Source organism: Ceratotherium simum, chromosome 3 (genome assembly GCF_057802395.1).
Source record: "Ceratotherium simum simum isolate JZ-2026a chromosome 3, ASM5780239v1, whole genome shotgun sequence".
NCBI classification, from domain to species: domain Eukaryota; kingdom Metazoa; phylum Chordata; class Mammalia; order Perissodactyla; family Rhinocerotidae; genus Ceratotherium; species Ceratotherium simum.
In genome coordinates, this window is record NC_141902.1 from 52,213,331 (window position 1) to 52,229,161 (window position 15,831).

General features: G+C 39.8%; 1 protein-coding gene across 5 annotated transcripts in view; it reads left to right on the forward strand.

The window, feature by feature from the left end:
• CGNL1 (cingulin like 1) overlaps positions 1–15,831 on the forward strand; it is a 157,137-nt gene that overhangs the window by 55,116 nt on the left and 86,190 nt on the right. For all 5 annotated transcript variants that reach the window (XM_087427755.1, XM_087427762.1, XM_087427768.1 and 2 more), the window contains exons 2-7: positions 262–1,860; positions 2,649–2,743; positions 4,288–4,393; positions 8,524–8,625; positions 9,164–9,312; positions 10,710–10,845. In XM_087427755.1, coding sequence (XP_087283881.1) covers positions 277–1,860; positions 2,649–2,743; positions 4,288–4,393; positions 8,524–8,625; positions 9,164–9,312; positions 10,710–10,845 — 2,172 coding nt within the window. In that variant the 5' untranslated portion in view covers positions 262–276. The remainder of the gene's footprint in view (positions 1–261; positions 1,861–2,648; positions 2,744–4,287; positions 4,394–8,523; positions 8,626–9,163; positions 9,313–10,709; positions 10,846–15,831) is intronic.

The window sequence follows — 15,831 nt, forward strand, 5'->3', positions numbered from 1 at the left end:
ATAGAATAATGAAATTATGCCAAAGGCTTCAGGTCGTCCACCCTGAGGCCAGGGTTCAAGCCCAGTGTTGACAAACACCATGGTCAAGTGGGCTCAGGGGCATTCAGAAAGGCCTGTTGGATGAGCATTTGGCTCTGAAGTGTCCTTGCTGTTTAAAGTGTTTTGTTTTCTTTGAACTTTGAAGTTTCCCCTCATAATCTTCATTTAAACAGATGTAATTCTAACTTAATGTCCCCGTTTTACCCCCTCTTTCCCTGGCAGTGGGAACAGTGGACCATGGAGCTGTATTTCGGTGAATATCAACATGTGCAGCAGGAATACGGCGTCCATCTGAGACTCGCAAGTGAGGAAACCAAAAAATCAAGGAATTCTCAGCACTCTAAGGCAGGCTCCTATGGTGTCAGTATTCGGGTACAGGGAATTGATGGCCACCCCTACATAGTCCTGAATAACACAGAGCGGTGTCTGGCAGGCACATCTTCTGAAAACGGGCCGTCATTTCCATCTCCAATGATAAATAACCTGCCTCTGCATTCCAGCAATGGGTCTGTGCTTGAGGAGAACAGTGCAGAAGAACTGCAGCTCCCAGAAAACCCATATGCCCAACCCAGCCCAATAAGAAACCCCAAACAACCCTCTCTCTTTGAGGGCAAGAATGGAGTTCTGGAACGTAAAGAGGGACCAATGAAGCCATCCCACATGCTGAACTTCCAGAGACACCCAGAGCTTTTGCAGCCCTACGACCCTGAAAAGAATGAGTTGAACTTACAAAATCACCAACCTTCCGAGAGTAATTGGCTAAAAACCTCAACAGAAGAAGGTACCAACAATAAGAAGGCTTGGACTTGCTTTCCCAAACCTAGTAGTCCCCAGCCTACCAGCCCTCCTTTGGAAGACCTGGCCAAGTCCAACGTGACGGCCATTCGTTTATGCAGCTCTGTGGTCATAGATGACCCCAAGAAGCAGACCTCCGTGTGTGTGAATGTTCAGAGCTGCACCAAGGAGGGGCTGGTCTCAGAGGAGGCCCTTTCCCCTAGCGGGAGGCCCCCAACCGCCCACAGCCCACACACCCACCCCGAACCCAAGAAAACCAGGCCGGACGTGCTTCCCTTCCGGCGACAGGATTCGGCGGGACCGGTCCTGGATGGAGCTCGGTCTCGGAGGTCCTCCTCGTCGTCCACGACTCCCACATCGGCCAACTCTTTGTACAGATTTTTACTTGACGATCAAGAATGTGCCATTCATGCAGACAATGTGAATCGTCATGAAAATAGAAGGTATATCCCCTTCTTGCCGGGAACGGGGCGGGATATCGATACGGGATCAATTCCTGGTGTGGATCAGTTAATTGAAAAATTTGACCAAAAACCTGGGCTGCAGAGAAGAGGAAGGTCTGGGAAGCGAAACAGAATCAATCCAGAGGACAGGAAGAGGTCCAGAAGTGTGGACAGTGCCTTTCCCTTTGGTCTGCAGGGGAACTCGGAGTACCTAACCGAATTTAGCAGGAACTTGGGCAAGTCCAGCGAGCATCTCCTCCGGCCGTCACAGGTCTGCCCGCAGAGGCCGCCGGCTCCCGAGCACCGCGGGAAACAGGGCGCGGGCCGCGCCTTCGCCAGGCTGCAGGGAGCCCACCCCCGGCCTCCGCCGCAGAACAAAGATGGGCGAGTTCCAGAAAACAAAGGTGGCCAGGAAAGGTCAACCGTGAGCGCATCCTCCCTCCCGGCACAGAATAAAAAGGAGGAGGAAATTAAAACAACCACTGCTACGCTGATGTTGCAGAGTCGGGCGCCAGCAACGTCGCCTGACTCGGGTGCCAAGAAGATTTCTGTGAAGACATTTACTTCCACTTCAAATACTCAGGTAATACTCGTGTGAGTTTTTTCTTTGTCTTTTTGGCCCTTCTAAATGATCTAAATCCGGCAGCCTCATGCTGCAGGAGGCTGTAGGAATACATATCTTCCATCTTGAATCAGTAATTACACACCCAGGTTTTTTTAGGGTTTTTCTCTACAGATTGTGTCCTACTGCCAATTGTATGGTTTTCTAAATGAATTCAAGTCCACCTAGATTCCCATTGTGGTCTTGTCTGTAAAGTAACTTGTCAAACACTATAGAGAGGCTCGATTTTTTTGTTTGTGTGTGTGTGTGAAATCTGAAGGTATGTGGAATTTGTCTCCACACAGAGGTTCAGTGTCTAGATTTGTGTAGATATATCAACTTTCCTCATGAAATTGAGTGACTGAGTTAATTTCTGGCCTGAGAAATCAGGTTAATTCTAATTTAGGTTAGTCCTAAAGTGATGGAATTTATTTAAGTGGTACATTTAGTGTTTGGGTAGTAACAAAAAAGAATAGTAATAAAAATGATAATAAGAGTTGTTACGTGCCAGGCACTAAAGAGGATCACACCAACCCTATAAAGGTAGGCACCATTAACCTCATTTGACAGGTGAGTAAATTGAAGTGAGGAAAAGTTGAGTAACTTGCCCAAGGTTACAGAGCTGATAAGTGGTGGAGCCAGCGCTAATGAGGATCCTCACCTGAGGAATTGTTTTTAGAAAGTAGGAATGTGTTTGGAAGCTTCTGCTTCAGGGTTTTGTCTTCTTGGAAATGTCATCCTGTGACCTAATAACAGACATTCTGTTCCAGGCCACTCCAGATCTGTTAAAAGGCCAGCAAGAGCTCACTCAACAAACCAATGAGGAGACGGCCAAGCAGATACTTTACAATTACCTCAAAGAAGGGTTAGTGATTTTCCTTAAAGGAGCAAAATACTATCATTTATGGTGGGGATCTTAATTTCCTTTTCTGACCTTGTGTTTTGCCCTCCGTTCCTGCCCTGTGTGAGCCATTTGAGGGTTAAGGCTCTGGCTGGGGTTTTCCTAACAGCATTTAGTCTTGGGTGGTGGCGAGTGAGGAGCAGGGGAGGGGAGTGTAGGGAAGGACATCATACTTTAAAAATTAAAAATGAGTGTTTTTTAAGTGACCCTTTACTGTTTCAAAAACATGTTCAAAGATAGGAAGAATGTCCACTATTCAGTTTAATTAAGTCTGCCATCACCTGGAGTTCTTCCACACACACAATAGTAATCAATCGTCCCTTATTAGAAGTTGCAAATAAAAGCACCTCCTCCCCTTCCCAGAGTTGACATTGGCCAGGAGCCCCTGCTCCCATTATTTTTAAAGCACATATGAGTCATTTAAAAGCAGTGCTTTCCACATACTTATCTTGGAGGTTGAGTTTGAGTACTGTAATCTGGTTTTCAGTCCTTAGATACTAACTGCGCTGGAATTCGAGGTCAGGAATTTGAAGTTTCTGTTTCGGTTCTCTCATCAGATATGATTAAAAAGAAGAAAAAAAGCTTTACAGCCTAACATGACTGCAAGTCACTTGGCAGATACTCATTGGTATCAAAACACTTCATATTTTTGTATTATGCCTTATAATTATTTGTCAGTAATATAGAGCTGACAAAATAGTCAGATTCAAAATATAAAATAGGAGCTCTTTTGAACAAAAAAAAAAAAAAAGGAACTGAAGAGATTCTTCTAGCTAAGAACTAGTTACTAGTATCTCCCTGTGAAGAGTTTTACCATGTTAAGATTAAGGTAGAAGAACTTTTGATTTTTAAAATTCTTTCTCTAAATTCTTTTATTTTTTTGGCCCATGATTTACTGAGACACTAGTGAGACAGACTTTAGCAGGAGGTGCCTGTTTAAGGAAACTTATTTAAAATTTTTTTTCCTAATTGCCAGGTACATTTGATAGAAGGTGTGGTAGAAGTTAGTAAAACTTTATCTGGTCATTACCTGTGAAAGTCTAGACAGAGGGATGCTGTGTTGACAATCTTAGCTTAGGGATTTATTTTTTTAAACAAAGGCTTAGCGTGAGATTTAAAAGTAAACTGTGTGTGTGTGAGACACATGTACAGGAGGAATTCCTTGTTGGAATGAATAGAAGTTATTTGAATCAAACAACCAATTACTAAATTTTCACTGGATGTTTTCTCCAAGCTTATTTAGAATGTGGTTATGTCTGTTTCGCATGTTTGGAAATAGGAACACTTGCCTTGAATTGAGTGGTAACATATAAGTTTATTTGAAGAAAAATACACCATCCATCCCTTCTCTTCTCAGACTGGTTTTGTTTGCAGCCTTAATTAATTCATGCCTCTTGCAATTTATCTTCTTAAAGGGCTTGTTGTTTGTGTATCATGGCACACAAATAATGTATTCTGAGACGGATGGTGGTGCCCCTCATTGTTTTTTTCTGTTGCCTCTTTTCCAGAAGCACCGATAATGATGACGCTACTAAAAGGAAAGTCAACCTGGTCTTTGAGAAAATCCAGACTTTAAAGTCTCGAGCAGCAGGGAGCACGCCAGGAAATAATCAAGTAAATTGAAGTTTTGGGGTTTGTAGAGGGCATTTAACATGGAATGTGGCAAACAAATTGCTGTTTCTTCGGTATGTACATTTGGTTATTACAGCAAGTGGGAAGTTTCCTGAGTAGTGAGCAGGACCTAAGATGGAAGATCAAATTTTAAATATTATTAATTTGCACACTGTCTTTTATTCAGAAAGGTTTTAAGATATTTTATTTAAAAAATACATAAAATATAACAGGATGAAACAAATAAGTAGTGAAATTTAGAAAGGGGAAGTAAGACTGGGAAGAATGAGATGAAGTGATGGGTGAAGAACCCCAGCATCATTGTAGGCAAATTTGGAGGGTGAGTGTGAAGAGGCTTGGACCAAGCTCTGGAACTGCGGGAATAAGAAATAAGAGAATAAGAGCAAGAGAATAAGGAATTTAGACTGGTGAAGCTGACCAAGATTAGTGGAAGGGAAAGGAAGGAATGGAGTGTACCAAATTCTTTTTAAAAAACTGCCTCTTTAATTTATTTTACTGAATTCGGGTTGGGACTTGGAGATTTTTTTGTTAAAGAAGGAGTCATCTCATGTTTGATGAACATTTACTGTATGCCAGACACATCTTGTGCCCTAAAAGGAAACAGCATTTAAGAGGGTTCTTGCTTCTGCATCTTCCCTTTCTCCCTCTGGGGGAATTCTGCCTGGACAGGAAAGAGAAGATACCCAGAGGCAGACAACAGGAAGTTTGTCTATAGCTTCTTTTTACCTTTGGAAACATATGTACAGAGGATATTTTTAGACATCAACTACCCGCTTTGGCCTGCTGTTCAGTATTCCTCTAGCACTCAGCTAACCCCTGACTGCTGCTCTGGCATCTAATAGAACAATTTGTATATATATTATATAATTTATATATATATAATTTTTAAAATTATATAATTTATATGTATATACAATTTATATATTTATATTAGTATATATATTTTTAATTGTCCACTGGGGAATCTTTACATTTTACACCTTGCTTGTAGGAAAGCTTCAGGAGCTCAACATAGTTCTTAAAATTAGTTTAGGATTTTTTGCTAAAATTCTTAAATCCAGATTATCACTGTGACTCTTGCTTTTCTCTAAGGGTGCATATTCTTAGGGACAGCATATCCTTTGGTCTTTTATTTATTTATTTTATTATTATTATTATTATTATTATTTTTTTTAAACTCAAAAATGTCTGTCTTTAATATAATTTTTCATTAACATACTGCTCTCAAAACATGTACCCTGGAAACTAGTCTCACGAGATATTTCTTGAAAAAAATGTTCAATGATTACTTAAATTTAAGGAATATCCTTTGGTCTTGATGTTAACATTGTCATTGTGGGTCACAGAGTAGGTGTGTCCAGCCCAAACTGGGGAAGTCAGGGTAGTCCTTCTGGGGTCAGTGACACTAATGGTGTCTCAAAAGATCATAGAATTCTCTGGGAGAAGAAGGGAAGGCAGGGCATTCTAGGGAGAGGGAAGGGCACAAACAAATATAAAATAAAAAGAGGCGTGTGTTTGCCATATTTAGGGGCAGGAGGTAATTTAGTGGAGCTGGAGCAGAGCCAGCACGTGGGGAGGAAACGCCCGATAGGAAGGACCTCAGAAATCACAGTAAGAAGCTTGCATTTCAGGCTGAAGGTGATGGGCTACCACTGATGGACTTTAAACAGGAATGAATAGTGCTATATTTGTAAAATTCATTCCTTTTGTGGCTTTTGGAGAGAGGTAAGACTAGAGGAAGGGAGACCAGTTAAGAAACTGCTGCTGAATCCAGCCAGAGATGATGAGAAGATGAATTTAGGCTCTTAGACTTCTGGCTCTGATCACAGTGCCGTGACTGCTTAATTGCCCATATTTTTCTACTCCCTTTCCCTCCCTCTTATTTTCTGAATCTGATTGTTTGCTGGCAAAGGCTTTGGAGATTTTATCTTTTTGGTGTCAGTTAAGTGATTTCCTGCGAGAGAGTGTAAGAACCCTCTCCATTATGGACTAAGACCATATTGGAAAACAGCACAGCAGGCAGAGTTTTTGTTTGGGAAAGGACAATCTACAATTTCCCTCATTGGGTTGGATTTAGATTTCTAAAAAGGATTGTTCTCATTTTGCCTTAGAAAATTGAAAGTCCTTTGTTTTGGTTGACTGTTGGGTCCTGGTCCCCTTCACAGGAGTAATTATCTCATTCCGAGTTCATCACGTACAACTCACGTCTGGATTCAGGTGCATGGGAGCCAAGTCACTGCCTTTTCTAGCTTTGATTCCTGCTTTTATCTCTTCCCCTCCCTATTTGTAGTTTTCTAACCACTTTGCTGTAGGGTTTTAGCCAAATTCTTTTGAGAGTGTCATCCTGTTATACTTATGGAAGAAAAAAATGAGATCCATTAATATTCATAGTCATACAAAAATGGTATTTTCTAATAAACTCTTTATTTTCTTTCTTTTTTTTTTTTTTGTGAGGAAGATCAGCCCTGAGCTAACATCCAATGCCAATTCTCTTTTTGCTGAGGAAGACTGGCCCTGGGCTAACATCCGTGCCCATCTTCCTCCACTTTATATGGGATGCCACCACAGCATGGCCTGACAAGCGGTGCGTCGGTGCACGCCTGGGATCCGAACCCGGGCCGCCAGCAGCAGAGCGCGCACACTTAACCGCTACGCCATGGGGCCGGCCCCATCTAATAGACTCTTTAATAAGCTCTCTCTTCATCATGTCTCCCTTTATTATGGAAATGTGGCATCTAAAAGAAGAAAGTCAATTTAGCTAACATATATGTATTTGCTACTTATATGCAGACATATGCAGAGAGTGAGGGATACACATCTCATTGGTGGTTATGGTCATTGGGTCATTACATGACCCAATGTAATGCAATTTCTGTAATAAATGTATGTACAAAGGGCCTTGGGAACATAGAGATGTGGGCTTTGGGTATAACTTCATGCAACAGATGAATCTTCAACAAATATTGATTTTTATTTTTTTATGATGTTTTATTGGGATATAACTTACATACAGTAAATTGCACAAGTCTTAACTGTATAGTTCGTTGAATTTTTCACATAGTTATGCTTCATGCAGACGCACCCAGATCAACATACAGAACACTCCCATCACCCTAGAAGGTTTCCTTGTGCCCTTCCCAATCAATTACACCTCCTCCCTCTGGAGGCAGTCATATTCTGACTTCTATCACATAAATTAGTTTTACCTTTCTTGAATTTTATACAAATAAAAGTTTACAGTATGTACTCTTGTATGTCTAGCTTTGTTTCAATATTATATCAGTGAGATTCATTAATGTCGCATGTATCAGTAGTTCCTTTTTATTGATGTGTAGTTTTCCATTGTATCACTATTCCGTAGTATACACTCTTGATGGACATTTCCAGTTTTTGGCTGGAATTATGAATAAAGCTGCTATGAATATTGTTGTACATGTTTTGATGATAAATACATTCACTCATTTCTCTTGGGTATATATCCAGGTGTAAAATTGCTGGGACATAAAGTAGGCGTATGTTTAGCTTTTAAATACTGCCAAGTGATTTTACAGAGTGGTTGAAACAATTTACGTTCCCACCAGTAATGTATGCCAGTTCCCGTCGCTACGTCCTCTCTAACACCTAGACTCTCTGTTCTGTTCCATTGGTCTACTTGTGCTGTCTTCTTGTGCTGATACCAGTTTTAATTACTGTAACTGTGTAGTAAGCCTTGAAATCTGGTAATGTATGTCCTCCAACTTTATTCTTCTTCAAGATTGTCATGCTTATTTTAGGTCTTTTTGCCTTTCCATGTAATCTTTAGAATCAGTGGTCAATTTCTACCAAGAAAAAAGTTTTCGTTATATTGGACTAGTGTTGAGATATCTGATGAAATAATTCCTCTGATAATTTATCTGGGATAAATGCTGTAAAATAAAGTTCACTGGAGTCCCGAGGGCGCCAGCATGACTGACTCTGCCTGTGAAGTCAGGGAAGGCTCTCTCTAGGGGTTGACATTTGAATTGGGTCTTCAGATGTTCAGTATTACTGCTCTGATTACATTTTAGGGCGGAAGAGAATGAAAATAAGGCATTTTAACATTTAAATTAGGATGTCTGTATAATTAATTGCAGGCTTCTAATTCTTCATCTGAAGTCAAAGATCTATTGGAACAGAAAAATAAGTTGACCACAGAAGTGGCTGAACTTCAGAGACAGCTTCAACTAGAAGTCAAGGTATCTGATTTTTCCATTATATTATTTTTTTTCATTTTTGTCTTGATTGATAAAGAATATTTTAAGCACCTTGGGTTGCCCAAGTGAAGTGAAAGCCAATTTTTTTCCCACAAGAAACATTCTTCTCATCACTGAGTAAATTCCTGTACATTTGGCTCCTGCTGGCCAAATAATTTTTTTTTTTTAAGTAACCAAAGCGTATAGAGATTGTTTGCTTTGACAGAGTAAAAGAAACCCTGTTGGATTCAGGCAGGCCAATAGGAAGCTTAAATGTATATAAAACATCTGAACTAAGTAATAGAATTAGCAGAATGAGGTTTAGCTGTGTTTGTGTTTCTCTTTTACAAGTATTACAATTCATTAAATATTTAGTACTCTTTCTAGTTACAAACTGTTATGCTTTAATTATGTAGTTTGATTTAGTTATTTAATAACATAAGTGCAAAGACATGGAGTCCATCAGAGTTTAGAAAAAGGCTTCTATGGGATTACATTGATGTATGTGGAGGTGCTTTAAAATCACACTTCTTCATGTTAGAATCAACAGAACATCAAAGAAGAGAGAGAGAGAATGAAAGCAAACTTAGAAGAGCTCCAGAGCCAGCGTGACACTAAAGTGGAAGAGAACTCCGTGCTGCAGCAGCGCCTGGAAGAAAGTGAAGGGGAGCTCCGGAAAAACCTGGAGGAGTAAGTTCTGGGCCAAGGGTCTTGCATCCGAGGTGGCCAGAACCTTTTTGTCCATTTATTACTACCCAGCCTTCCAAATATTTATAGGGGCTGCTGACCCTTCCTTTCCACCCTCTTAACCTTGTTAAATTGTGAAACTGGTGACATGTGTAGACTGCTAGGCAGAAAGGTTGATAATTTAAAAATTCTTTGTAGACCTTCAAGCATGTCTCATAAAGTTTCAACCCTTAGAGTGGATCTCATAGCAGATAAGTGAGAAGCTGGGAGCACTGAGTGGTGGTATCTAAAGACAGATTTCAAAGAGCCTGGGCCCAGCCTCCAGAAGGCACATGTCATGTGACCTCTGCAACCTCCCGGCTTGTGAATTTTGTCCTGGTTTGGTGCTGGTCTCTGTGACCAGTGCTTATACTTTTTTTAAGTCTGCAGAGAAGGGAAGTCAAGCCCAAGATGGCCCTGTCATTGTGTCGTATTAAAATCTGTGACCAAAGGATCTGAAACCAAGGTTTGAAAATGTACAGTGCTTTGAAGCCCTCTGGACATGATGGCAGCCTTAAGTGAAAGGTTAAGCAGGAGTGAAATCTAGAGGGGAATTCAGGAAAAACGACATTACATAATAAAAGCATTTGATTTCTTTTGCAATTTTGATGGTGTGGTGTTTGCTTTTAGAAGATTCTTAGAGGTTAATTTCAGAAAAGAAGTTGGTAGGACAAAAATCAGAAAATTTAGAGTATAGTAAAGACTTTACAAAATAAAAAGGTAGAATAGCTGTGAGTTTGGTTTAGAGCAGAAACTGGCAAACTTCTTCTGTCGGATAGTAAATACGTTAGGGTTTATGGGCCAATATGTTCTTTGTTGGAACCACTGAATTCTGCCATTATATTTTGCAAAAGACCATAAGCAATATGTAAATGAATGAGTATGGCTGTGTTCCAATAAAACTTGGTTTACAAAAACAGACAGTGGGCCAGATTGGCCCATGGGCCATAATTTGCTGACTCTCCTGGTCTACAGTACTGGGGGGGCGAGGGGTGGGGAGTAGAGTGGCATTAGTGAAAATATTTATCAAAAATGTTCTGTTGTTTTTGTTAATTCTTTATCTTCTATATCCAAATTCTGGTACCCTACGGTCTCCTTTTGGGGAGAAAATGTCACTGTATAACCATTGCGCTGGTTTGAGTTCTCACTTGTCTTCTTGTTGGGCAAATTAGACTATAGACATGAGTTCTTACCTGGTGGCTTTTCTGGTTTGTGATTCCTTATTCAGTGCAGAACAGAGAATGAGAGGCTTGTTGGGGCTTTAGATGACTCTGCTTGACCATCTGAAGGTCTGAAATCGGACTGGATGAAAATAAGCAGAGCCCAGGAGAGTCTGTCTGACGGGCTTCCTTCCCTGCCAGGCTGTTCCAGGTGAAGATGGAGCGGGAACAGCACCAGACTGAGATCAGGGATCTCCAGGACCAGCTCTCAGAAATGCATGATGAATTGGACAGTGCTAAACGATCTGAGGACAGGGAGAAGGGAGTTCTGATTGAGGTAAGGGGGCTGTGGGGTCAGGTGAAAAGAGAAGCCTCATCTGCTTGGAGAGGCTGAGATGGTGCTGGAGTGTGTGTGAGGGGACTGGGTCCTCGGAGCCATATTCTTTTGTATGCATTTCCTCCCCCTGTGGTGCCTATGGCTAGATTCTGTAAGAGCATCATATATAATAGTTTTTAAATATTGTCTTAGGAAAATTTTAAACCATACAGAAAAATAGAAAGAATAACACATTAACTCCCATACAGCCCCAAACCAAATGCAACGTTGTCAACACTTTACCATATTTAGTCCATTTATTCATCTGTTCATCCTCCTATTTTTTTTCATCCATCTATTCCTCTTTGATGAACCATTTCAAAGCAAATTACAGATAACACCATGCCTCATTCCTAAATTCTTCAGCACGCATCTTTGAAAAATTAGGGAATTTTCTTATAACCACAATGCCGTTATTATACTAAAAAATTAACAATTCCTATAATATCTATAGTATAACATAATTCCAATACCTAGTCCTTATTTCAAATTTGCCAGTTGTGCCCCAAGTATATTTTATAGTTGTTCCCCCCGCCCCCCCCAAGGCAGGATCCAATCAAGAATCCCACATTGCTTTCATTGTTATCTCTGAGTCCATTTATCTTAGTGTGGATAGCACTCCGCATCCCTATCCCCTACTCGCTTGTTCTTTTCCTCCCATTCCTTCTCTTCTGAAGAGACCAGACCAGTGCCCCACATTCTGGATTATGGTGTCCATTAACTTGGTTCACTATCCCCTGTATTCCTAGTAAATTTGAATTTGTATCTAAACACTAATAGATTCAGGTTAAACTTTGGGCAAAAATACTTTGTTAAGTAATGCTATTTACGGAAAACCATTTTAAAGACATTAAAGCCCATACAGCACTTATCACAAGTTAAGTCTTTATTTGTTTAAAGCCACCATAAGGCCATATGTTCCAGGAGGCAGGGTTGGTGATGGTTGGCTTAGCGTTTTATCTGCAGCAGCTATCCCACGGCCTGGGACATATAGCAGTCAGGAAATACTTGGTGGATGGTTGGATGGATGCACTATGAATGAATGAATGTATTTACTATGTACACAGGCTGCCCATCTGGCTTCTGCCCCTATCAGTATATTCACTATTGAATATTTAGTTCTTATCAATGTGAGTTAGTGGATAAGGTTGATGCTTTCCTCTGCTTAGCACTTCTTAATTATTATGGGATTTTCCAAAGGCAATTATTATCTCTTCCCTGAATTAGATTACTATCCTGTTGAGGGAGTAGATACACATACATGAAATGATTAGAGAGCAAGAATACGTTTCGAATGGCTACATTTTTTGTTGGGAATTAGTATAATGGAGGGTCAGGAAAAGACAGAACTTTCATCTCTGCACTCGTTTTAAGATATTTTGATGTTGGCTATAACATTATTATTACCTGTATTTTTGACATAGTTTTGAAATTTAGTTCCTTATAAGCTTTGATTTTTAGGAACAGCCCAGCAAATAAATGATACAATTTAGAACAAAACAAACAAACAAAAAAACCATCAAAAAATAAAGGTACCTTGTTAGTATTTAACTTTCATTTTTTACTGCTTTTCCCCTAAAGGCTTGGGTCTTTTCTTTGTCCCTTTCTTGGGGTTAAAAGCTGTTGGCTCACAAGTCCCTGTAAGTCTCAGCTGTCAACTATTTTCTCACCCCTGTCGTTGTTTGGTTTTGAGGTAATTCCCCAGGAGGGATTTTAGTTCTTGCTCTTAGAACTTAGCCTCTCTCTTCCCCAGGACTTGGCAGGAGGGGAGAGCAGAGCGCTTGGGACTATACAGCATAGGAGTTCTCATGAATTCGTTTTTCCATGGGAGGAGAGGACTCATTTCTCTTCTCCCATAGGACCATCTCTCTGTCTCTGTTTAGCCCTTTTCTCCTGGGAAGCCCTCAGGCCTGTTCTTTACTACCTGGTATTTCTCTTTTTATCCAACAATTCCTTCAAACTACCGCATTCGTGGTAATATGCTGCTTCCCGTGGCTCTGCCTTCTTCTCAGGGCTCAGAGTTGCAAAGACCAGGTACATTAGAAAGGGGCTTTGAAAGTATGTGTAATTATCACTGAAATATTATTAAAATAACATAAAATGAAATTTCAAAATGGGAGGGGGTGGTGGAAATACACATATTTTCCTAACACGGTAACAGTGATTTTTATCTTTGCATTTTCTGTTTGCCTCCCTATCCATTGATAGTTCTCATCTACCCGTCTATAATTTAGGGACAATTATAGTGTCCCTAGAGCTTCGATACCTGTTTTAGAAGTTAATTTGTCAGAGACATTTTTCCTTATTATACTCTATAGTCTTCATCTTTCTTTTTTTTTTTTAAAGCTTCAGTGCATAGTTGTGTATCCTAGTTGTTACTTTAGTTCTCTCTGTGAGCCACCACCGCAGTATGACAACTGACAGACTGGTGGTGTGGTTCCACCACCAGGAAACTAACCTGGGCCAAGGCGGTGAGAGTACCGAATCTTAACCACTAGATCACCAGGGCGGCTCCATCTTTCATTTTTTTAGGAGATAAACCACAATATATTTAATCATCCTCCTATATTTGTTCTTTCTCTTTTTTTTTCAATTATGAAAAAGTGTGGTGAGTGTTTTTTACATGTGTCCTTTTACTTCTTTAAAAAGATTTCCTAAGGATAAGTTCCCAGAAAGGATATCACTGAACAGTTTATGGTTTTCAATAAAAATGTAGCTTCACAAACAAATTTAAATAGAAGGTAAGACTTTGCCATATTCTGTGATTTCCCGTGTGGCGTTTCATTAAGTCTAAAAGGGAAAGATGTTATCTTAGCTACTGGGACGTCTCTTAAGTTGCTGAAATTTTCCAATAACTGAAACCTATAATTTTACTTGCTCTTTCCCCTGATATCTTCTGTCCTTTTAGGTTCTCTAGTTTAGCACATTTGACCTTGCTCTATTTTTGTTATCTATCTCTTTCTTCTACTAGCCAGCTAATTCAAGAACATATCATCTTTGCTTCTTCCCCCATTTCGTGCCTAACATGGTGCCAAGCAACAGAGCAAATGAATAAATAAATTTCAGTATTTAAATTACTTTTAAAATGTCACCATTTTAAAAAAAGAGAATAATTCTGAAATGAACTGTAGCTTCTTTGCCTCTTTAAAACAGTGTACCCAGCATATATGAACTGAACATTAATTAATTAGTGTATTGACTTATTCATAGCGATAACTCGGATGACGATATGAGCCTCAGTTTTGGTGATGTGTTTTCAGGCAGAGGCTGATAATGAGAGACACATCTTTTCTTAAAAATGTTCCTGATGTTGCTGGCTTTCTGGTTATTTGCCTCTTTCCTGTAACAGGAACTATATCATCTACTGCTGCTTTTCTGCACGATGAGTTAGGGCACAGTTAGCTTTTCTGTGCCAAAGTGGGTTTCTCTCCCTCTGGAAAATCGTCCTCACTGTTTTTATCATGTTCTTTGACTTGTCAGCAACATTTAAAACATGATCTATGGTTTCTATATCACTAATAAAATAGATTCCATCTCCTTGTCACATTCAATTTATTCTTCATATCTTAATAAAAAGTGGCCTGGGGGAATCTGATAACAGTTGTGGCCAAGTTTTCATGGTGTTTGGCTTAGAATAGACTCTTAATGAACATTAAACATTTCTGCTTTTGAATGTTTGGAAAAGATTGAAGGCCGTTTATTTTGTGAGGCCTGCACAATGCACAAGATTTTTCATGAAATCTCTTTTAATACTTCACATTTTGTTAAATAACATTGGGCCCCTATATAGAATCAGTAAAGTAACATTAAGAGAGAATAAAATAGTTTAAAAAACAAAGGAAGAAAGAAAGAAATAGTAGAAAATACCCTGTTTGCTTAGGGTAAGCCATATAATTGACCAACAATAGTATGACTTTGTTATTCTTAGTTAAACAATTGATGGTTCTGCATTTTTTTTAAAATTCAAGTTACAAAATGATTATAGAACAAGTTTTCAGCCACTTCTTTGTCCATAAATGCATTTCCCTGCATTCTGGGAGAAACGGGTAAACATGAGACATGGCTCTAAGTGCCGTGACAGTGGCGTTTTCCAATTACCAACCATCATCTTTGATGGGAGCCTGCAGGGCTGACAGATGGGCCTCAGTCCAGCAGAATCTGGTGGTGGTTTATCCCAGGCATTTGCCAAGATGCAAGTATTTAAATATCAGTAAAATAGTCTTGTTATGAAATTGTATTGATCTGAGGACGGACTGTGCTCAGAACTGAGGTCTCTAAAATAGTCATAAACTTCACTGGTAGTGATACTACTGAACATTATACAAAATTTAATAAAAAACTAAAAAAAGCATCGTATTTCTCACCAGCTGTGTTATACTCGCTAGGCTATCTTTCTAGAAAAAAAATTACGTAATTCTCTGTCAGCTACAATTTTGCTATAAAACCTTTTATTTACCGTTTCAATGAGTGTGGGCCAGAGATAGCGGCCCTATAGAACTTCTAGGAAGCATTTATGCAGAAGAGGGTCTAGTATTTTTCTCATTTAGATGTGGAATACCTGTGAATAGGTGGTGTGTGAAATGAAGCTTTCTGTGGGCAAAGTTACTGCTCTGGACATCCTGGTGTGTCTCTCAGTGCACCTGCTGTCAGGATAGCTACTTGCTACTGTGAATAACAACCATGTCCCAGAGCATATTTCCTTTTTCTTTCAACTGTCCTTCTTTCTTGTCTTTTCAGATTCTGATCATGTTTCTTTGCTATAGTTTAAAGAGGTGGACCTCCTTATAGGACTTCCAGCCAGACACAGTGCTCTGTTCTATTTGCATCTAAGAGACTGAGCACAGTGTCATTGCTTGCTTCTCAGCCCCTCTTGAGTGTGTAGCTTTGTTGTCAGGCCTGCAGAAGCTGTATGATGAAGAGAAGGGGCATGGTATCCAATGTGGGTCT